The following is a 22,955-nucleotide window of genomic DNA, read 5'->3' as shown; positions in this document are numbered from 1 at the left end:
GCTGCACTCCTGGATGATGTTTTCCCAGGTGCAAGACCTTACACTTGACCTTGTTGGACTTCATAAGGTTCTTGTTAACCCGCTCCTCTAGCCTGTTCAGCTGTTCCTGCAGGGGGGCTCTCCCTTCTGAAGTGTCCACTTCCCCACTCAGTTTGGTATCATCGGCAAACTGTAGACTAGATATTTAATGGTTCAGTAATAATGATATAGGAATCTCTCAAAATACTCCTTTATTCATGCTATCATGTTTTAACCCACAAAGGAAGCTTTGTAAGGAGCCTTCTGTTATCCAGCAGCCCCAGACCCACATCAAGAAATAAACACATTGGAAGTTACTGAGCTATTTCAAACTCAAAGGAAAGTACTCAGTATTTTGTCTTCTCCCAGCAGGCAAGAACAGGAAAAATAACTTATTTCTAAACTAGCAAAATAATTTCTACCATCTTACACCATCTTTTTTGGCATTTCTAGCCGCAATAGCAAGACAAATCAAGCATCAAGCCCCCAGGTAAGTAGAAGAATCAGCTGATTTTCACAGCAGCTACAGAAAAACAAGGGATAAATAAAATTAACATGATCTTTGCCAGTCATGACTGTTCTTCTTGCCCATCCTGTCTCTTTATATTTGAGCTAGTTTTGGCAGAGCAGACTTGGGCACTGCCCAGGCACAAGTAAGGACCACCACACCCAGAGCCACGGGCTGAGCCTGCGGCACAGCCAGCAGGACCCTGATATCCCAGCCTGCGAGCGCTGCCTGTGGGAGGTATTTTTGTTAGTGCAGCAGCAGCCAGAGAAGCCCTCAGAAGAGATGCACTGCACCAACAGTTGGAAATCCGGCCAAGATGAACTGTTGCAGAAGCCTGTAAGAGCTGTGGTTTTAGGTGCACTTGCACACAACTAAAGCTCGACTGAAACAAAGGTTGCCATTCTGTCCTTTACCCCCGAGCTGCTGCTGCTTCCAAACCCTTACCTCCCCGGTGCTCAGAGCTCACAAATTAACCCAGCCTCAGAGAAAGGACTCCAAAACTGTGATTTTAGATGGGGCTTTTGTACCCTTGCAGGATGGCTCCACCGTGTGACAAAAGAGGAATGCTGCACCCACATGGAAATGTACTCAATAAAACAAAGCCTCCTTTCTCAGCAGGTGGTCCTCTGCCAGTGACTTAATTCATTCTCGCTTAAAAAAAAAACTCTGAGCGGTTCTTGGACAAAGACCTAGGATTAGCAAGTGAAATACAGCCTTCTTTTTAACCCCTTTGTAACTTCTACACAGAAATGCTGCTTTGTGTTTCAGAACTCCGCTGCTTAGCCTGGAGAAGGAGGGCTGTGGGATAAGTGGCAGTTGCACAGCATATTTGAAATAAAGGTTTAATTGTGGCAGCGTTTCAAATTTTCATTCATTCAAGCACTGTATCCCTTTTATAGTAAGAGTTCATTATTTCCATCACCCCTGTCCACGTCAGTCAGTTACACGTTTTCATTTCCAAGCCAAGTTAAAATTTATAAAATTTACAAAGTTGGTATCAATGAAATAAAATTTGTACCAACTCAAGTAGTTTATCTCCTTTAAAACAATGAGTAAGATGTTATTTACTCTGTGGTCTACACTCAGAAGCTTTTGAGCTATGTGTGTGGCTTGCAACCATATGGCTACATCAGGGGAGCCTTGACACTTACACGCCAGAGATGCTACCTCACTTCCTTCCTCCCCCGCTCCAAACCTAGCTCTCCTTTTTCGGCTGTTCTTTCCAGATCCTCTCCCAGCGCTCATAACCTTCCTTCGTTTTACTAGCATATTAACCCTCTTCATCCTGGAAACCTCGTCCCTTTGGTGCCCATTTGGCCGCACCTAGCTCATACACGTTTCCATTCTGGGACCTACTTCACTGTCCCCCTACCTGGTGGGCCAGCAGTAATTGCCCTTCCAAACCTGGCTCCCATCAGCTTTTCAGCTTCGAAAGAAAATACAGCAATGGTGCAGGGGATGGATGGAGTTAAAGCAGCCCATATGGTGCTGTGCTTTGCATTTGTGGCTAGAACAGTGTTGATAACATACCCCTGTTATGGCTACTTCTGAACAGCACTGGCACAGCATCAAAGCTTTCTCTCCAAGCTTCCTGTTCAGGATGTGAGGATCATCTCTAGTCTAAAGGATAAAGTTTAGCCAGCGCAGGAGGCTTCACATGGCAACAACGGAGGAGTTGAGCAGGCACCAGTGTGAGTTGCAGAGGTGGTCGCCCCAGGCCCCGGGGCAGGCACTGCCCAGGAGCCATTGGTGGGCACACCTGCCAGGGACCTGATGCCACAGCCTAGTCAAGGTCCCAGAGGAGGTCTGTGATGTGCCAGAAGTGCCCTGCCAGGGCCACAGCCAGCGGGACAGCGCAGGAGGAGTGTGAAGGGCTTCATGTCAGACAGCAGCTGCCACACCACACCACGCCATGCTGTGCCCCTGCCCTGTCTGCCCTGAGGCCCAGCTCCACCTGCCTCAGCTCCACCACTGCCCTGCTCACCTCCCTTGTCTGTACCATGTGGAGTCTCCTGCCTCAGCCAAACTTCATCCTTTGGGCCTTGCTATGAGGCAGATGAGCCAGTAAAAGTGGTAAGCCATATGCTAGTCTTCCTCTGCCCTCCCCCTACCTATAGATTAAATCAGATAATCACGTGAGAGCATTGAGCTCTTACTACTAACCGCATGCAGGTGTGAAGATTGTTTTACCACTTACATAAAAGTTTAGATCTTTAGTCTCTACCACAAGAAAATAAACTTCTGTAGTTTAGCTAATGAAAGGGAGCTATTTGATAAAGCTTCTTCTAGGCTCAAATGTAATTAACTTACCACAGCTTATTAAATTACTGTCAGTTGAGTTGCAATAAGTCCAGGGCTTGCTCTTAACCTAGGGTGAATGCAAAGCAATAAGGCTCAGCTTAGACCAAAAAGGTCTTAGATAGGTCTTGGGCACTTAGCATTTGTCACAAGCTAAAAATGTACACTGGGAGCAACGACAGCTCATATGACTAAGTGTAATTGCTTAATGACAGTAAATAACCAGAGCTCTAAGTAGTCAGTCTTTTTGATTATCCTGAGATCACAGGATAATACACTTGGGAAGGAAATTCAATAGGTCAGACCGGCTTGTCCAGGGGTGGACTCAAGAGAAAAAACAATCAAGCAAAGAGATACAAACTTTTTACTGTATTTCCACAATTTTGCACAGTAACCTACCGCGCAGCTGTGTAACATTCACAAATTTCTTCAGTAACAAAATGTAAAATAATAGGGTACAAAAATAAGCACTTTAACTGCTTTAATTCTGCTTACCATGTAAGCGAGAGCAGAGGAGTTATAACCCTCACTAGCTTTTACACCAGACTACTGCTTCCACGGAAAAGCACCATGGTGTGCCAAAGCCTGAAGCCTGACACCTGCTGCCAGACTGCAGCGAGCTCCCCAGGGCTCCCAGCACAGGTGCAGTAGTTGTACCATTTGTGGCACACAGCAGGACCAGACCTAACAGCCCATCCTCCCTCCCCGTTCCCCTCTTCCCCATCATGAAGGCCGGCTGTTTAGAGACGGAGGCAACCCACATTTAGAGGACCTTCTTCAGATTTGATCTTACTAGTCATCCCAAACCAAACAGCAACTAAGAATTTTCTGAGCACTGCAAGATCAATTCGTAACTGATTACGCAGCACCAGGCAGGATTCATCACGCAGTATACTTTTCCTCCCCCTGTTTTTTTGCTTTGTGGTAGTGGTTGTAATCATTATACAGATCCTTAAAGACCTCCCTTACACCTGCTGGTAGCGATGAATTTAAGAACTTGATGTCCCGTTCAATGCAAAGGTCAAGGATGTGATATATCCCTTCTGTGAGATGTTTCTTCACATCTGGGTGCAAAGTCACCTACGAGAAGAACAAAACTGCATTACACTTGAAGACAAAAAAAAGTAAGATCCACAGTCAGTATTAAATGCTGACAACATCTTATCCAGTGCATCAGACCATCTGGAACAGACCATTAGATAAAATCCAAGATTTTGACTTGTGAAATTTATTTTCCTGATCTTTGCAAAGATGTTTTGCAGAACAAGCATCCCCCTTGTAATAGAATCCACAAGAGTGCTACTATACACATTGCTGTGGAGGCAAAGACACTGATCATCTTGGAAACACATGAAAACTCCTCAGCAGAAAAACTGTAATTAAAAAACCCTAAACCACTTGCCCTGGATTACACATTTCAGTAGATTCTGTATGTCTGATATTAGCCGTATGCTACTGAGTATCAGTTTCAAATGAGATTTCCTTCAGGCTACTCCATTGTTTATATTGGGTAGTCAATCAATTTTAACTTAATCACTTAACAACTTGGTATTTATCTAACAATTTGTATCTGAGGACTTCAATGTATAAGCCTTAATAAAAGAAGCCCTCAAAAAGCTCGGGAGATGAGCGCATCCTTGATCTGTTTTAAGTTCAGGAATTAGGTACCTCACCTGAAGTCATGCAGAAAGCTGAAGGAATACAAGGAATGACTCGGGACTCGGGACTCGGTGCCCTGCTCCTGCCATCACCCCTGCTCAATCCCACAACCAGCAGAACCACCAGGACAACCAGGAGCATCAGTGCTGACTCTGGAGTCCTCTGGTGCTCCAGGCTAACTGAAATTTGTCCCCTGCTCACAAATCACTTGCTAAATACTTCACTGCCTGAGGCGGTGCTGGCCTCTGGCATAATCACATTATTTTTGCCGCAGAACCATGTCTTATCTTTGCTGAATCCCAAAATTAGCTTTATGCCTCCAGACCTAAGCCAGTGCACTCCAGACCTAATGAAAATTACATAAAAAGCTGTCATTAAAATTCAGACTTCTTTCTTCCTGAGGCAACTAATAAACTTTCTGCTAATGAAGTGCACTCCTAATCACTGTGACAGGCTCCTGCTCTTTCTGCCCTAAACATAAAACAGCTAATATATTTTACTAGACCTGCTAACATAGCTGGGAAAAACATACAGCAGGCATTAAGGCACATAAGCCTTTCTTTGGAGCTTTGACCCTGAAGAGTCTGCATGTCCAAAAGGTCGTCGTTTTTTCCCCTCTATGTCAGTTGAGCTATTGACTGGTTTATAACAGATGTTATTTCTCCCTATACCACGCACCAAAGTAAGAGAACAGTTGAGCATCACAGCTCCCAGTGAATGCACTGGGCTGGGCTCTCACTTCCTCGGGCAGCAAAATGACTGCAGAGAAGGAGGACAGGAAAACTCACAGCTATTGACAAGATGGACCAGATGTCCCACTCGGGATAAGCGGATCCCTCAGAGCTGCAGTTAATGGAACTGCATCCCTCACATCACAAATTAATCTGGACCCATGCCTTATGTGGGTATTCTTGCTTTGCAGTGCAGTTTCCTCTAAACACCCTCCAATAACACTATGGGAAGCAGAACCAACGATTTAAATGGCTGCCACTACTGGCTGGCAGTTAATTATGCTTGTAAGCGCTTTATGGTCTATATAGTTAGCACAACCAATTTGTCAAGCATTACAGAGCTCTTGATGTGAGACATTAAATGTGTGAAGAGGTATTTCACTATTGCTGAATTAAGCAACAGCTCATAGACAACAAGGGAAAAGCACTGTCAACAGTATGAAAGAGGCTCTAAATGCCACCCACTCCAGCAAGGAACCTTTCTGGATTAACACAAAATAATCCACAAGAATATTTTATTTCCTCCTATAAAGAGGAAGCACTGAGGGAACTGTTACACAACTACTTTAGGATAAGTGACTGTTTAGGCCAGTAGCTTTCACCAGTTTTGGTTTACAGACCCTTAAAAGGGTTCCAGTAAGTGTGCAGATGCCCATATAAAGACTTAAATCTACCAACATGTTTTTCTCATTTCTACCTTTGAGGGACCCCCAGGGTCTTCAGATCACAGGCTGAAAGCCACTGACCTGGCCTCAGAAGAGATGAATGGTTAAAGAAGTTTTCCCCTCCCTCTGCAGAGCAACATGCAAGATGTGTACAAGTTCCCCTTAAGACAGGCATGCTGAGGCCTCCCCTTCCTCTGATACCCATCAATTCTCACCAGTCTAATGAGCAAATAAATCATCACCTACTTGTGATCTATCTACTCTGTCAGACAGATAACACCCCTTTGTCACAGCCTCTGGTGGCTCACTACACCAATTCCCCTTTCCACGCCCAAAGGTTCCATGCATACATTACTGATCTGTGGTTTCAGCTATCATCCATCACTTTCCATTTCCCTGTGAAAGTATTGCACAAAACTTTCCTAGAAGTCTCATGAGACTTTGTACTCCTGCTAATACTGAGGTAAGTGTCCTTTCAACTTGAAAAGGTCATTTGACAATTCAAGGCAGGCTTTCAGCCATGAACACATTACAGAGTTCAGAGAGAGCTAAATAGAGCAGAAGTAGTCTTAAGAGTAATTCGTCCCTAGTATTTGCTGAACTCCTATGCTTACTATGTAAACAATAACCAACTCAGTGGGAACACTAAATAACATGGCTAAAAACTGACATATCCTATTATTTTGCTCCCAAACCTTGGAAAAAAGACAGGCAATAGACAAGGCAGCTGAGTTTAACCACTGTAACAACCTTCATGGTTAGTTACACCATTACACCATAATCCTTCAGAAACTTAGCACCAATCAGGATATTTTTGTGGTAAGAAAGCCTAAAAACAAAGACTAAAATGCCTTTCTGTATTTCAGCCCATGCCCAGGCCAGAGCCACAAATAATCAATTTACAGGCACTTGCAACACAAGCAGCACTGAAACCCTGGTGAAATCTAAATCCATTAGGCTGAACAGAATGTCAATTTGATCTTAGGTCTGGATGTGAGAAGCTACTGACCTGGCTCTGGCACCCGTAATAGTAGGAGTAGGTTTTTTTCAGTAAGGATCGGAATGGTATCTTTGGTACAGAAGGAGAATTACTGAAAAGCTAACAATTCTCCAGCTTGGTAACATTTTTTCTATTCACTTGCTTATTTAGACGAGATTAAAAGATATTTTCCAGGAGAATTTTTCTCCATTACTTTGCCAGATGGGGCCCTAACTGCTATCAGTCCTGGACAAATGAGACTAGCTCAGAGAAGAACCTAACTACCTCATGAAAAAGCAACAACCAACATGACAGAAAAGCAAAGCAGTTCTGTAAATAGGCTTTGCATTGTTTTGCCTTAAAAAAATCCACAGCCCACACCTTTAGAAAGTTTTCAGGAGCTGGGTAAGAAAGATTCTCAGGAACTCTTGCTCAAAATGACAGACAGTCTGGATCAAACCCATCCCGCTGAGACACAGCAACTTTTATAACTTCACAGATTTTACAAAACTTAACACAGTTGCCTTTGGAACAGGAACTCCAAAGCCAGCACAATACCACAGCACTTTCAAGATGGATAGGAACGCGTTACCTTCTGCAATTCAGTCACATACTGAGCCACAATGAAAGCAGAAAACACAGTAAAGTCCTCCATTTCTGCAGCAATATGAGTATACATCCGTTCCACCAAGTGTGCACACTTCAGCGTAACTTCAAACTCATCTGTGTTGCCTAAAACAGAAAGTAAGTTGCCAGCTGACATTTGAAGCTTAAAAATATTAGGAAAAAAAAACCAAACCAACGAACCAAAGAACCGCCCAGTCTTCCATGATTCTCAAACTACATGAAGCAAATGCCAGCTTGCCTATTTCCTTGTCTTTTCTTACCAAGCCACAGCTGAGAGGCCCCACACACCCCCACAACACACCATCTCTTACATTGCATCTCTTACAATGGTTATTTTGTAAGAGCACACTGATTCCAACTCCACTTGCACTGCAAGGCAAAAAGTATTTGTTACAGAGGCTGAAGTGCTAAAAGCTGCAGCTATGGTCCCTTCCACTATTCAGTCCCAGCTAGCACTGTGGAAGAAAGAACAAGGAGACAGGAAAATTATATTCTCTACCTACAGAAAATCAGAAGACATCTCTTAGAAACAGCACAGTGAGAAAGCTTTCTGATGAGATCCATATGAGATGTGGAATATAGCAGCAGAAGCCACATCATTGGAGATGTTTAAAGCAGGACTGGAGAGATCACCTGAGAATTTACTCAGTAGGCAGTGAATGAAGAGAACTAACACAAACAAGTGAGAAGAGAAATCTAGACATTACTTTCATGTTATCTCTTATCAAAATAGAACAATCCTGCAAAGATAAACATCATGTTTTTCAACTTGATGATGCCACGTACCCATAATTTTCCTGTGACCCTTGCCTTACGTAAACATATTGCAGAAGCAAGCAAATTCTCAAAGTTTGGCACCAGTTTAACATACCCTTTCCTCTATCACTGAGCCTTTGTTAGTATATTCCTCCATGAAGCATACATATACTTACATTTGCCCGCAGTCGTGGGCAACATATCAGCTGAGATAACTATGAACATGGCATAAGCTGTACATCAATGGAAAGCTGGGATAGAATCAGTCGCAGGCCATGAAGTCAACTTCTCTCAAGAAGTCACCACTATTAATGACAGAGTATATGTGTCCTGACCAGCACAAAGCACAGGATGATCACCTTAATCACTGTGAACATCTCTGACTTGGCTACTTTGACAATGCAAATTCTTTCATACCTTCCAGTAATAAGTCTTTTTTTTTTTCCTTCCTTTTGAGAAATTTAACTACAATAATTCCAAATCCTTGACCATACAGACACATCATCTAATCCAAATTGACACTTCAGATATGTGTAATGCTCTGGCTTTATGCTCAGCACAGAACAGTGACAATTCAGGTCTGTAGTAAACATAGCTCCAGTCTCAAGAAGCTTCACTTAGTAGGATCAATTTGGGGCTATAAATGAGGCATATTAGCATGTATCACCAGAGTTCACAGCCACCATGCTTTCAGGCCCAAGGACTGCTAGGAAGAGCGATTTGACATAGCAAGCCTTACCAGTTCCTGTCTACTTGCCAGCCAGTCAGTGAAGAATACCCCATTCACCTGAAGCAGTGCTGTCTGCATGCAGCTCTGCAGGAGCCCCGGTTATCTTCATAAGCCCACAATACTACAAAGCTCATCCTCAATTTTACATAAAGGACAGAGAGGGCTAATGGTTTCAATGCCACAAACAGGTTTTGAGGACTTTGCTTCTGGTGTCAGACTGCCCTGTTCTACATCTCCTCTTCTAGAACGTACAAAATTACAGTGTGTACGTATAAAGCAAAAGTGGAAAAGGTACGGTACCTCTGTCTCCTTTCTGACGTCCTTCATGCATGACAGAAACAACTAGACGATGGAAACTGTTCAGAAAAGATGGTGCTGCTTTCAACAGCACCTGCAAAGACATGAAATAAAACCACCTGAGATTATGCAGTAAAGGGAGTGGAGAGGGTGGAGGTCCACCACCCCATAGTCTGAGGGAAATCAATTGCCGTGAAGGAAACTACCTAGCTTAGAGAGCTGTCAGGAGCAGAGACTATCTTTTCAATCTGCATCCACACAGTATCTAGCACATGAGAATCCTGGAGCAAGACTGCAGTCATGGCCATATTCGAATATAAACAACAAGTAAGCATCATATTAGAGTTACTTCATCTCTGCAAAGCAGCATTTGCTTTAGTACCCTAATGTCTAGGGAACTTGTTCTTGCTGGCAGAGAACCTGTGTAGCCAGACAGATTCACAGAACACAGGGCCCAGTAACACCACAGATCACTGCGTGAAAACAGCCTGGATAGGCAGCTTTCTACCACTGGGTTTTTGTAAGGGCATTTTAGCAACGCGTACTGCCTTGCTTTTAGAATTTGCCATTTCCCCATCTTTTAACTTTCTTCACTCTCTGGCCTAATACAAATGCATGAGGCCCCTTTCCTTTTTTTTCCACCTCTGTCTACATATTCCCTGCAGGAGTATCTCCAGCCCTGTGCAATTCCTGGCACATCTTCACTTTCCCATGCCAGAAGGCTGACAAGAACACCAGGACAGTACAATGATTAAAGGTCACCAACTTCTAACATGTCTAAGCCCTTTTTTCAAAGGACTGCAGGATCTTGATCTCCAGTAAGAATGAGGCCCTAGAGCCTGAGGGCATTTGTGCTTCTAGAAATCAACCACCAAAAAAAGGGAAACTTTTGTTCTAATCTAGCATCAGCTGTTGATAAGCAAGCTGTTGCCAAAGACCAACAATATAGGCATAAAACAAAGCAGGAGAGCCACTGAAATGATGTGATTTTGAGATTCACAGCCTTTTAAATAACAAGTGGTACAAAGCACTTTCATACTATCAGGACAAATTATTTCAAAATCACTATTAAAAAAGAATTCTCATCACTGGCCTCTGTTGGTTCTTTCTATTTTTTTTCCCCTCCTCCTACCTCCTCACATATACCTTTGGATGACACTGCACAATAGAGAAGAGTACTTCGTGGACTCCCAGGAAGACACCGCGATAGTCTTCTGTCTTCAGATGATCCAGAGGGACTGCTAAAAGAATGTTGAATGCCAATGCCACATGGTGGGGATTCAAGAGAACCCCTTCTCCTTGCCTCAGCAGAGCTGCTACAGTCTCTAGAATAGGCACAACTATGGCGGAAATCAGTGACTGGTCCTGGCAGGCCTCTCTGGTTTGCATCTACAAGAAGGCAGGAAGCAGACAAGGAGGAGTGCATTAGCCACCCATCGCTAGCATTCGCACACCAGAGAACCTTAATGCTCTTACTTGAGTCAATGGAACATGACTGGCACAAGCTGGCCTGGCAGGGAGACTCCTGCTCTTCAGCCATTTTCATGCAACTGCACCCTGAGCGAGGATGTATATGATGCATTTCAAGCAAGCACTGCTGTGAGCGTGGAATTGTAACTACTCCCCAGTCCCCTGACAACCAGCACCTCTTTGCACCTTCTCACACGAATGCACTGATGAAGTTCTCTCTTTTACAAGTATGCAGACCTACCAAAAAAGGGCAGAAATTGCATGCTTACAATTCCCAGGCATTGCAGACCCAACCTCTGACAAATTCTGGTCTAGAGAGACCACCACCATGAGAGAAGACATCACTAGGTTTGTATGCTGTACAAATGAAGGATGGGAAACCTGGGTTTGATTACTTTCAGTTAAGTTTCCCGTTCATAATTCAGTGAATTCATATTATTATTTTTCTAATGTACGTACTTTTTTCTTTTTGTTTTGCTACTATTTGGCTTCTGCTGCGACACATTACCTTCCTTAGACAGGAGGAAGGACAGGAGACTCAGACTCTCTTCTCTGAAGCCTAACAAGTTCCTCCCAACCTCCAGATTACATGGTGCAGTCCCAGAAAACTACCAGTAATAAGAAATGGATAACCTACATGCTGCATTCACAAGAGGAGGTTTACTTGAGGAAGGCGGAGAGGAAGGGTCTAGGCAAAAAAAGCACAGGTGAATCTGGTACAGACTTGCCTAGTAGCCACAAATTTTTGTTCCGGTGTGCCTCCACGCTTGTTAAATGTAACCACTACAGACTCCAACAAATAAAAGGGATAGGTAATAAAGTTACAATTAAGAGATACTTACAGCTAAAGCTGTGATTATCTGCGGGCTGGCAAACCAGAAAGCCTTCTCTTTGTCTCCACTTAATGGGCAGCAGAGCAACAATCTAGTTAGTGTAACAGCTGACAATACTTCCTGCAGAAAGCAGATTGATGATCAGTCATGGGTACAATATGCACTGGCTCCTTTCAAGTACAGAAGAGCTCTTTCAAGGGCAGTGGCAGTTTTGAGCATTACCAGAGCCTTGACACATGAAAGTCCTCCTACCAACATATCTCTTTGGAAATCATGAAGTAAGCAGCAGCTCAACAGAATTCAATATGCTGAGCAGCACTGGCCCAGTGCAATGTACTGCATGCTACATTTATTTTAGAATCAACTTACTGTACAAAAAAGCTTATGTGATTTTTAAGAAAGCAAAGCCTTCTCCTTCACTAGATAACACAGAGAAGCAGGGTGAATACAGGGACATCAGTACACTACACGCTAAGAATGCTGCATTTACATTCTGGCTATTATGACAGACTGACAAAAGAAACAATATCACAAGCTATAGTCAGGTGGCAGGAATTACATGCACAGTACAGGAATTCCAGACAGATTTTCAAAAAGACATTATCAAGAATTGATGCAGCATATCCATGTCTATTTCTGACAAATAAAACAGAGCCAGATAAACCCCCAAGTTTATTCCAAGTTTCATTCTCAAGTAACTGAGCTTTCTACAGCAGGTACAGCTGGCTTTTTTGCTGAAAGCTGCTTAAGCTGCTCTGGAGAAAGACAAAGTGTTTAAAAAGCTACTGAGTGGTATCTGGTTATTACAGAGTGAAAGTCTCTAGAGACACAAATACGAAACACACAGGTGCAGTTCTGGTTTTACTTAAAAACTCCACCATTTCAAAAAGTGCCTTTAACCCTGTTAAGAGCCACACACAAACAGTGGATAAACTCACTGACTGCCAATATCCATTGTGCTAGAGCTCTGATCAGCAAGTATAAAAAAATAATTCACCAGGGCCTGTAACATCACAGGCCTGTCTGACTTCTGTGGATAGTACACAGAATAAAACCTGATGAGTCCTTAAACCGGACAGAAAGTTTTTCCAGTAGGTTCCCATGATCTTTCCATCTCTCTCAATTTACATCCAGAATATATTTCAGCACAGTCACCAAATTAATCTGACCTGACCACTGAACATAAAGCAGGAAGAGGAAAAAAAAATATTTATCAGATGTCATTTAGCCAATGTTTTTTCAAGATACAGAAAACTCAAGACAGATGTTGACAATAAACAAAGCTCATGCCTTACTTTAGCCTTCTGTTGCCAAACATTCCTCATTTCAAGTCCCTGCAGCACCAGCCTCATCACGGTATAAAATTCCTCGGCCGAGCAGTTTCCCAGCAGCTGGACAAGCACCTCCGTCAGCTCCATCTCCATGCTCTGGATCACCCGGGTTGTGATTGCAGGACCTGCATATTCAAGAGACACAAGCATGTCTTAATCAATTCCCAAGACAGGGACTTCCACAGGTAACAACAGGGCAAACTGAACCTTAAAATAGCTCTGTGGGTACCTTTTTAACACTCAAATGCACAGAGGGCCCCACGCTTTCCCTTCACCTCCCTTCCCACTACTGCAATGAATCACTGTTCTCAAGTATTTCCTACCCTAGGGTTCACCGAGCAGGATCATACCAATAAAAAAAGCCTCCAGTAGTACAGAGATACTACAACAAAGGTAGGCTGAACAAGCCACAGGGCTTTACTACAAATGCTGGCCAGAGACCCATCACAAGTCACAAAAGCATTAAGCTGACAAAGTTTAGATCTCTGCTGATTGTAAGTCACACTCCTCACTTACTCAATTATTACTATGTAGAGAGTCCTAGACTTGCTTATATCTTAATTTATTTGAAAGGCTTGTTTTTTAGTTTAATTCCACAAATACCCACAGGATCTGTGGTAATGCCAAAAGTCTTCTGCAACAGGAACTCATATTTCATCTTATTGAATACTTTACTTTTTCATCAGAAATTCTTACAGCTTTTTACAGCAATTAATTATGTCTCCGGGCTAAAGCACTTTACCAATCTTACAGTAATAAAGTGAGGCACAGTACAAGAGAGAGAAAAGTCAGCAGAAAAATTACAGCAATGGACACATCCTCATGGTCCCTAGTTCTGCTGTGAAACCCCTGCCCTCACTGAACCCCACAATGCTGAAGAGTCAAAATGCAGGCCAGGGAAGAGACAGACTAAGCCTGTATCTATGTGTAAGTTTGAGCTCAAACTCAACTGCGCAAATTCAAGACCAGATTTTCCACGGGGAGCTGTGCTCTGTCCTTAACTATCTAATGCCAATACAAACACTGAGAGTATGACTGTAGTTCACTTGAGCAGCAGCCTCCAAAGTGGGGTGTGCACACCCCAAGTATGCAGAAGACAATCCATTGGGGCACGGGAATTATAAATAAAATAACTTTAATAAAGAAAATAACATGTAAAACCAGTGTTTATTTTGTCTTTATCTCATGCTTCTTAAACTTTTTTTGTGTATGCTCTGCACTGTATGTAGTATACTAGTAGAGTAGCACACACATAATTTATGAACAAACATATATTGAGGCTGCATGCTCAATTTATTTCTTTTTTATTGATAGGTGTGCAGAATCAAAAATGTTTGGAGACCACAGCACTAAAGCATGTTAGTAGCAAGTTCGACAAATTCCAGCTGTTTGAAGAAGTAAAAGAGAACAGCTACGCCTGCACTGTGTTTAGTCCACCTGTCTTTCTGAACGAGACACTATAAAGGAGCCATTAGGTCACGCAGCTGTCAAGAGAGGTTTTTCATGTAATTTCTAGCTTTGGCTCTTCATTTGATGGGGATAAAGGGACTGATCTGCCAATCTCCCATAGACTTTATCAGAATTGCGGTTGTTCAGCACCCTTAACAGTTAGGTGACTTCTGTTGTTCTATAGCCTTGCCTATCAGATACAAAAATAGATGAGTATTTTACCGCAAGGTCCTCTGAGATCCTCAAGTAAGACATGTCAGATCTGACCTGGCGCACATCAGCTGCTTCCGTGGTGCCTACTATACCGACTATATGAGTAGGACACTGCACCTTCAGCCCTACATCCAGAAGTATTACCATGTTCCAGTTGCTGTCAAAACGCTCTACAAGGATGAGTACTTGGGACCGCAACTCTATCAAGACGTTTACGTCTTCCAGGAGAAGATCATTACCAAATCAGATGATGGCTGTGGTCTGGGCACTACAACATTGCCTCCTTGAAAATTCTCCTGTTACGCATTTATAGAAGGAAAGCCAACTGCTTTAACACAAGTAAATAGATACAGACTTTTCAAATAGCTGTATGTTTTGCTAAATGGCTTTTAACTAGCCTCTGTGCTGCAAAATTAGCAAAGGAAGTGGAGAAAGGGTGTTTTCATACCAGTGAGAAGCTTTTTTATGGCAAAAACAACCATGACCGCTGTTTCTTTTCCAGGATACAACTCTGGCACTGAGCAGAAGACTGTTAAAAACTGCAACGCAGACTGAAGGAACTGCAGGTTATCCCCGGCGCAGGGCAGCTCTCTCAGTATCTGAGAGTAAAACTTTTGGTACAGTTTAATACGGGGTTGCTCCAAAAACCTACTGGGCTCCTTCTGCCAGCCCTTCTTGACAGCATAGCTCAGATCTGCTTTGAGAAGAGTAGTGACAGATGGTATGAATGCTACAGGCAAAGGCTGGTTTTGGGTGTTACTCTGAAGACCATGTTCAACAGTCCTGACCATCTGCAGAACTACTGGCTCCAACAGAGCAGACCGTACATCCGCAGACTGCAGCTTCTTTTCTGGCAGCTGCTGAAGGTACAGTGTGACGACATGACACAGTGTGGTGAATGCCGTGAGCAGTAACTGCCCAGCTGCAGGATTCCAGTTTTTCCAGCCTTTGCTTTTGGCTGCACCAACGTCTGGCTTGCAGCTCACCAGGAAAGACATGAACTTTTCCAAGTTGAGCCTCACACTTTGCCTTCTTTCAATAATCATCTGAAGAAAGTTTTCCAAAAAGGCTTGGACTTCCTGGAGATACTGTGCCCAAACAGGAACAGTCATGACATCAGTGAAGAACTTGCTAGCTGTAAGCTGGGAGGTCATGACAGCCTCGAGAACATCGCTGGCGTGAAACACCTTAAAAACAGAGTTGGCATTCCTGCCAGCTTGCAGGCACCTCAGGAGGTGGAAGCAGGTACTTAAAAACTTCAGCAATAACAGCTTGCTGCAAGAGACACTAGTCCTGGTGTTGGCTAGCAGGGACAGGAACACCAGAAAACACCGGGTACAGTCAGAGGGAAGAAGACTGTCTAGTTTCAGAAGAGAAGCAATTTCTAGCAAACCCAAGCAGCTCTCTAGCTGACTTTCTTTCAGAATGACAGGGCAGCCGTTTTTTGCTAACACCACTATACATTGGGCAACTTTCTCCAGTGTTTTCCAAGACAAGCTGACCTCATTCTTCAACAGTTTGTTTTCTGACGGTGCTTCCAACGGGTCCACAGGTCTGCAAGAAGCCAGGATTTCTTCATGCCATGAGATATTACCTGCAGACAGCTGTTGAAGTGGCAGATCTACTGAATCCTTGGCAGCAGTGGGCAGCACCCTAGTGAACTGATGAATAAGACTGGTCAGAAAAGCACAATGCAGGAGCCTCATTTCTGGGAGAAAGGAGCTATGCATCAAACCAAGAGATACTTTTCCAATGCTGATGGAAGGCTCCTGGTCTGTGGCACCTTCCTGAGCTTTGGACAATACTAACGTCTCTAGAAGCACATTTGCAATGTACTCTACATCTTCCATGGAAATAAACGGCAACAGGATAGTCAGGTTGGAAATGATGAGGTGCCAGTGTGCCGTGGGGTAGGTAAGATCACCTATCGCACTGATATCTCCATCCCATGGTTCAGATTCTCCCATGCTCACGCTGGATCTCCCAGACTCCAGGATGAAAGCTGCGGCATGCTGCAAGGCCTGTAGGTCAGCTTTGGTCTGCATTAAGATCATCTTCATTTTCTGAAGCGTGAGCAGTTCTATGCAATATTTACTAGTGGAGGGAAAACTATTTGCAAGCTCCATGACTCTCTCCCAACACTGCTCCTCTACAACAGGGAGGAAAGCTGAAATGCCCCAGTGCCTTGCAGCAGGTTCAGTAAGAGCACCAGCAATTCCAGCTGTTGGAGACACGTATTTACTGCAGCTAACCCCAAACAAAGTGTCTACCTCAACCCAAGTGTAAAGGAGGAGGAGAGCAGAGTCAGTGGCCTTTCTTAGCCAAAGGTCTGACTTCTCTTCCTCTCTTCTAGAAGCCTGCAGCAGCTCCATCAGTGGCTGAATTATTCCCTTCTGCATCTTTGCCAGCAGACTCTGAGTGCGAAGGACCACAGGGGAAGGAGTGATATCATCCAGGCTCCTCATGTTGAACAGAAAAGCATGCAGCACCGAGCTCACTGACACTAGCTTCAAGGCCATGTCAGCTGACCCTTCAACAGCAGGAATTATAAGGGTCTGGCACTTCTCCACAAAGAGACACAAGATGTCCAGAATCTGGTTGGGTGGCAGTTCAAGGAGGCACTCACGAAGCTTTTCTGTCAGGCCAGCAGAGAAGACGGGCAGCCTCAGCTCATCAGCAGCTGGCCGGCAAATGACTGTCAGCACCTCCTCAAAGAGCCGTGGGAACTGTCGCAGCTTGGAGTAAGTCTGAAACACGGTGCTGATGAGAGCCTCCTGGGGCTTCTTCGTACGTGGCTCGCAGACCTCGGCATCAATCCAAGCCGAGGCCACTAAGTCATCCAGGTCTGGCTCTACTATAAGGTGGTTTAATGACATCAAGAGTTTGAGACACCTGAACCAAGCAGGGATGGAAGCTTGGGAGTGACTCATCAACATCTGTGCTAGGCTGCGGTAAAACCCAAACTGCACCTCCTTGTGCCGGATACGGTCACTGGCAACGTTATAGATATCGCTGCTCAGCACTGAGTTCAGAAGCTGTTCCAAAGTAAGCAGCTCTGTGCTCCAGTCCGCAGGGGAGAGCGTATCCTCCCTCATGCCCTGCTGTAGGCCAGAGAGCCTGAGACAACCAAAAAGCCTGCTGAGCATGTGGAAACACACAAGGTGGTTCTCTGCCTTACAGTACGAGTCCAGAAAGAGCTTATACAGCAAGGATACAGAACCAGCCACAACAGCTCCATGGAGGGCAGGTTCACAAAAGCCATTGCCCAGCTTGGTCTGCACTGTGTTGACTGGTAGCAAAAGACTTTTCAAAGCTCCTTTCTTCTTCTCCTGGAGCTCCTGTTCTGGCAGCAGCTCCTCTTTGTAAGATGAGAAAAGCTCAGGTTGGAATAACCCAGCCTGCAGCAAAGTTTCTACTTGGTTTCGGATGTCCCTGCTCAGGTGCTGACGCACGTGGTTGTCATCTGCTTGTGTCCAGCTCCTCACAGTCAGCAAGTGCCTCAGAAGCAGACATGGCTGGAGCAAGTGACTTGTCACTTGTCCAAACACACGATTTGGGTTGGTTTGCTGCCTCTGGATCAGGAGGTACTGAGTAAAGGTAAGCTGGAGGACACTGAACAACTGGGAGCCCACAGCATCGTCAGCAGCCAGTTGCTGACATGCCAGCTTGCACAGCTTGCTGAGGAGATCAACCAAGAGCTCACACTTTGCCGTGTAAATGATGGAGAGCGAAGGAGTAGAAAGGATGCCACTGGAGCAACTCAGCACTGTGCCAATGTTTTGCTGTGTTTTTTGAGAACAGGCCTCTGATAACCTTTCATTTATGACCTGAAGATTGAAAAAAAAAAAAAAGAAGACCAGTCAATTTTTGCACACAGAGATAAAACTCATCTGTAATGGGTTTGCATGGCAAGGCTTTGGTAGCAGGGGGGTTATGGGGGTGGCTTCTGTGAAAAGCTGCTACAAGTTTCCCCTATGTCCAACACAGACAATGCCAGCCGGCTCCAAGACGGACCCGCCACTGGCCAAAGCAGAGCCCATCAGCAACAGTGGTAGCGCCTCCGTGAGAACATGTTTAAGAAAAGGAAAAAGTTATTGCACAGCAGTAGTTGCATCGAGTGAGAGGAGTAAGAATATGTGAGAGAAACATTCTGCAGACACGAAGGTCAGTGAAGAAGGAGGGGGAGGAGATGTTCCAGGCGCTGGAGCAGTGATTCCCCTGCAGCCTGTGGTGAAGATCACGGTGAGGCAGGCTGTCCTCCTGCAGCCCATGGGCAGTGGAGCAGATGACTGCCTACACCCTGCGGAGGACCCCATGTCGGAGTAGGTGGATGCCTGAAGGAAGCTGTGACCCTGTGGGAAGCCTGCACCGGAGCAGGCTCCCAGTAGGACCTGTGAACCCACAGAGAGAGAGAAGCTCACGCTGGAGCAGGTTTGCTGCTAGTGACCCCATGGGGGACTCATGCTGGAGCAGTCGGTTCCTGAAGGACTGCACCCCGTGAAGGAGACCCACGCTGGAGCAGTTCATGAAGAACTGTAGCCTGTGGGAAGGACTCACGCTGGAGAAGTCATGGAGGACTGTCTCCCATGAGCAGGGACCCCACACTGGAGCAGGGGAAGCATGTGAGGAGTCCTCGCCCTGAGGAGGAAGGAGCAGCAGAAACAACAGCGTGATGAACTGACCGCAACCCCCACTCCCTGTCCCCCTGCGCTGCTCAAGGGGAGGAGGGAGAGAAATCAGGAACAAAGTTAAGTTCAGGAAAAAAGGGAAGGGTGGGAGAAAAGGTGTTTTAAGATGTGAGTTTATTTCTCATTACTCATCTCCGAGCTGATTGGTAATAAATTACTTTTTTTCCCCCAAGTCGAGTCTGTTTCACCCGTGACGGTAATTGCTGAGTGATCTCCCTGTCCTTATCTCGACCTATGAGCCTGTTGTTATATTTTTCTCTCCCCTGTCCGATTGAGGGGGGGAGGAAAGTGATAGAGAGGCTTTGGTGGGCACCTGGCATCCAGTCAGGGTCAAACCACTACATCATCATAATGAACCAGCAACACCTTCTGTGAGCTCTGGCTGCAAGAAGGAAGCAACAGGGACCTGCCAACAGCTGCTGCTGCTGGGCCTCTCACATTGCAGGTCTCAAATGAGATGCTCCTCTGGCCAGAACTGCGTCCCTGTATTTGTTTGCACCACAGGATGAGTGAGGAAGCCGTCATTCAGTATGTGTGCTACTGGTAACAGTGTAAGACTATCCATACTTGACCCTAATAGTTGATCCTGCAGAAAGGGAGTAGGGGTAAATTTCCTCCCTTCTTGCAATGTCCCCAAAATTATGCTCCAAATAAACAACAACAAACCCACACAGAACACACATCCCACCTTTGATCCAGGAAGATATTCAGTAAGAATGTCCATGACTAAATACCACCTTTGTATTTTAAAAAGAGATGGTTTCCTGTGTTGATAACTGGAAGAACTGTTCTCTTCCCTCTTTGAGGGACACACAGTTCTAAAGAATTAATGTTTACATGAACCTGCATTTCCCTTCCTTTTCTCAAACTTTGTGTTGATTTCCCTACGGTTTTCTTCTTTGATCCCCTTTTTATTTGCTCCCTTTTCTCACCTCCAGATAATCTTGTCAGCAAAAAAAAATCAGCAGCAACTTACAAATCTGCCTCTATTCCAGAGCTAAAAACCTCATCGCTCACCTTACACCTTGTAGTGGATGGGTCACCTCCTCAGCTCAAGCCCCACCAGACCAAAACAGATCCTTAAATTCTTTCCACTGGATCCTCTACCACCTCTGTTCTCGGTCTTTAGGGTATTCTGGCCTATACCTCTCACCTAACCTTCAGACAGAGGTTTTCACACCCAGACCACAGTTAAATTTGGCACACTTTCTGCATAACATGTCTGAAGCACAGATTTCATCCAACCAATTCTCTGTACTTCACAACTCAATTTCTACAGGTAAAGACAATCTTCTCCTGCTTCCTTCCAACCAGATCACAACTAAAAGGGTCATTTTTCCAGTCATTTTGCCTGCCTTTACAGCCATCCACTAATTCTGCTATTTCTGTAATGGGGAAGCTGAATAAGAAGTCACACTTTCCGGTTCAGTTCCAAACTGTAACTGAAGTCTCCCCTATTCATTTTCAGCTGAGGCTAAAATAATTACATGATTAAGATCAATAATGATTCGGTGCCACCACTGTTCACAGTCATAAGAAGCTGCAGCGTCTGCTGAACATCATAGTGCACAAGTACTCAAGCCAAACACATCGATGAGCCCCACAGTGAAAGAAAATCTCTCTCTCCCTAAGACTCCCAGGCAAAATGGCAATAAATGCAGTAAATAATACAGAAGAGCAATATATGGAACTGTGCCTTTACTTACCTATTAAAATACTTAAACCAACTCACTCTCTGATAGTTCAAATAAATTAAAGACAGAGAGGAAGATTATGATCAGAATGCTCTATTTTTCAGCCTTAGTGCTGCACAAATACAAACTGTATTGCAAAAAAGAAAAAGAGAAGTTTTTAGTAGAGGTTCTAAAAGCCGTCAGATTAATTATTATATATTTCATGTAACACCCTACATTGTGAGGCAGAGTCACGTACTGCAGAAGATACACACTGCTATCCAGCATGTTACAAAATATCCACAGTTTTAGTTACCTGTGCAACTGAAAAACTGAGACCAATTGTCTTCCCGCTCTTTAAGAGATTCTGTAGTCTTCTACTATGGATAACACTGTCTAGATACGCCCAGAGTTTCTCAACAACTTCATCCTCCAGTTCAGGTTTCTTATTGTAGTATGAAACCAACGCGTGGCTTACCCAATCGAGCAATACCTGTTAATAAAAGGGAAAAGAAATAACCTTCAATAACCCCCATGTGAAAACAAGACAAAAGCAGCACCTCTTCACAATTAGAGCGCTCTTGCCTTGAGAACTGCTCTACATCCAAGCAGAACAGGGTCTGAACGAGCAGAGAAGTCCACCCTCGTAGGTTTCAATTCCTAACAGCTTTCCTTCTAAATCCAGTGTTGGCCCTGTGCTTCCCTGCACCACCCAAAACAGCTTTCAGGAGTCAACATCCTAAGGCCCTTTCATCAGGGCATAATTCTGACAGTCAATACTGACTAGCAAATGCAGTCTTTTAAATCAAAACTTAACGAATCCAGTGGTGTTTTCACTTTCTGACAATCAGTATTCCCCTCACATCCTCCTCTTTGTATGTTTAAATCTACTACATAGAAATTCAGGTCTAGGAATTTAGACGTGTGCAAACTGGAAAAGGTTGAAACCCCCCAGTTCAAATCACCGATTTAAAAACAAAAAGATGGTGTACAGCTAGGTATAATATTCTAAGCAACTGAAATAACAAGAACTCAAAACACAGATCTCAGATGGTGCAAACCCCACAATTACTATGCTGGAAGAGCAGCACAAGACACTCACTCAGGAAAACACTGAACAGACCTGCAGGAAACGGGATCAAAACAAAAACTTGAGGGGAGAGGGTGGGTTCCAAGCAGAGAACACCAAACCACCTTTCAAGCAGAAGCCTGTCAATCCACACTGCCCTCTTTGCATGTCCACTACAAGTTTAGAGCACCAGAAAACACACATCTAGCTACAGCCATTTCTTCCACTCTGAAGCTGATGTTCTTAACTATGACCAGAAGCATCAGACTTTAGAGCGTCCTCTATAGGATATAATAACCAATGTTAATGACAGGTCCAAAGACAATGGTTTCTCATCTATCTGGGAAACAGAACACATGCACTACCCTCTCTGTAAGAAAGACTCTTTCTCCCTGCACTAACGCAGATCTTTCTGCTGAAGCTACTTGAAAGACGATGTTATGAAAACATTTCATATAACCACACAGAAATCAAGAGCTGCCCACAATTCCACACCAGAGCTCTATCTGCACTACTACCTAGGGTCAAAAGCTTAAGCAACCAGATCTGGATTTCATGAATCAATTTATCCTCGGCAGCAATTAACTATTGGGATTTTTTCTTTCGCGGTTTACCATTAAAAAGTACTTACTTGTTCCTTATTAGGAAGGACGCACTGGTGAGAAATCCACGCAAAATGGGCTAGTTTGAGTTTGTCTTCCCAAGAAGTCTTGGCGCTTTTCAGTTTCAGGTAAATCCCAGAGTAGATCGCTGCCATGGGGATAGCACAAGGGCCTCCAAAAGGGCGAAGAGACACGACTGAAAGAAACCCCAGAGACGGCGGTAGGACGGGAAGGCGGCCCCGCACCCACTGCCCGAGGCCTAGCCGCCCCCCCGCCCGCCTCCCCCTCAGCGGGCGCCACACCCCCCCCCCCGCTCCCCAGTTCCCCCCAGTGCCCACCTCCTCCCCAGCAACCCCCTG

The 22,955-nt window shown here is 44.5% G+C and overlaps 1 protein-coding gene across 1 annotated transcript; it reads right to left on the bottom strand.

Annotated features, from left to right (window-relative positions):
- Window positions 1-3,170: 3,170 nt before the first annotated feature.
- On the bottom strand, window positions 3,171-22,771 carry URB2 (URB2 ribosome biogenesis homolog). The gene is made up of 9 exons (XM_086482363.1): window positions 22,626-22,771; window positions 21,242-21,418; window positions 15,013-18,391; window positions 12,867-13,027; window positions 11,581-11,691; window positions 10,415-10,657; window positions 9,272-9,362; window positions 7,451-7,590; window positions 3,171-3,904 (listed from the first exon to the last, which is right to left on the bottom strand). The coding sequence occupies exons 1-9, from the start codon at window positions 22,749-22,751 to the stop codon at window positions 3,707-3,709; spliced, it is 4,626 nt and encodes a 1,541-aa protein (XP_086338489.1). The 5' UTR covers window positions 22,752-22,771; the 3' UTR covers window positions 3,171-3,706.
- Between the last annotated feature and the right edge of the window lie 184 nt (window positions 22,772-22,955).

This window comes from Leptosomus discolor, chromosome 2, assembly GCF_034619465.1.
Source record: "Leptosomus discolor isolate bLepDis1 chromosome 2, bLepDis1.hap2, whole genome shotgun sequence".
NCBI classification, from domain to species: Eukaryota; Metazoa; Chordata; class Aves; order Leptosomiformes; family Leptosomidae; genus Leptosomus; species Leptosomus discolor.
The sequence above is the reverse complement of the archived record's forward strand: the minus strand, read 5'-3'. Positions and strand labels throughout refer to the sequence as shown.

Bases quoted from the DNA above. Each gene is read 5' to 3' on its own strand.
- URB2 (XM_086482363.1), bottom strand. From the start codon at position 22,751: ATGGCAGCGATCTACTCTGGGATTTACCTGAAACTGAAAAGCGCCAAG. The intron at 11,692-12,866 runs GTAAGGCATGAG...TGCTTTCTGCAG, and splicing joins TTTGGCAACAGAAGGCTAAA to GAAGTATTGTCAGCTGTTAC. The intron at 7,591-9,271 runs GTACCGTACCTT...TTTCTGTTTTAG, and splicing joins ACGTCAGAAAGGAGACAGAG to GCAACACAGATGAGTTTGAA.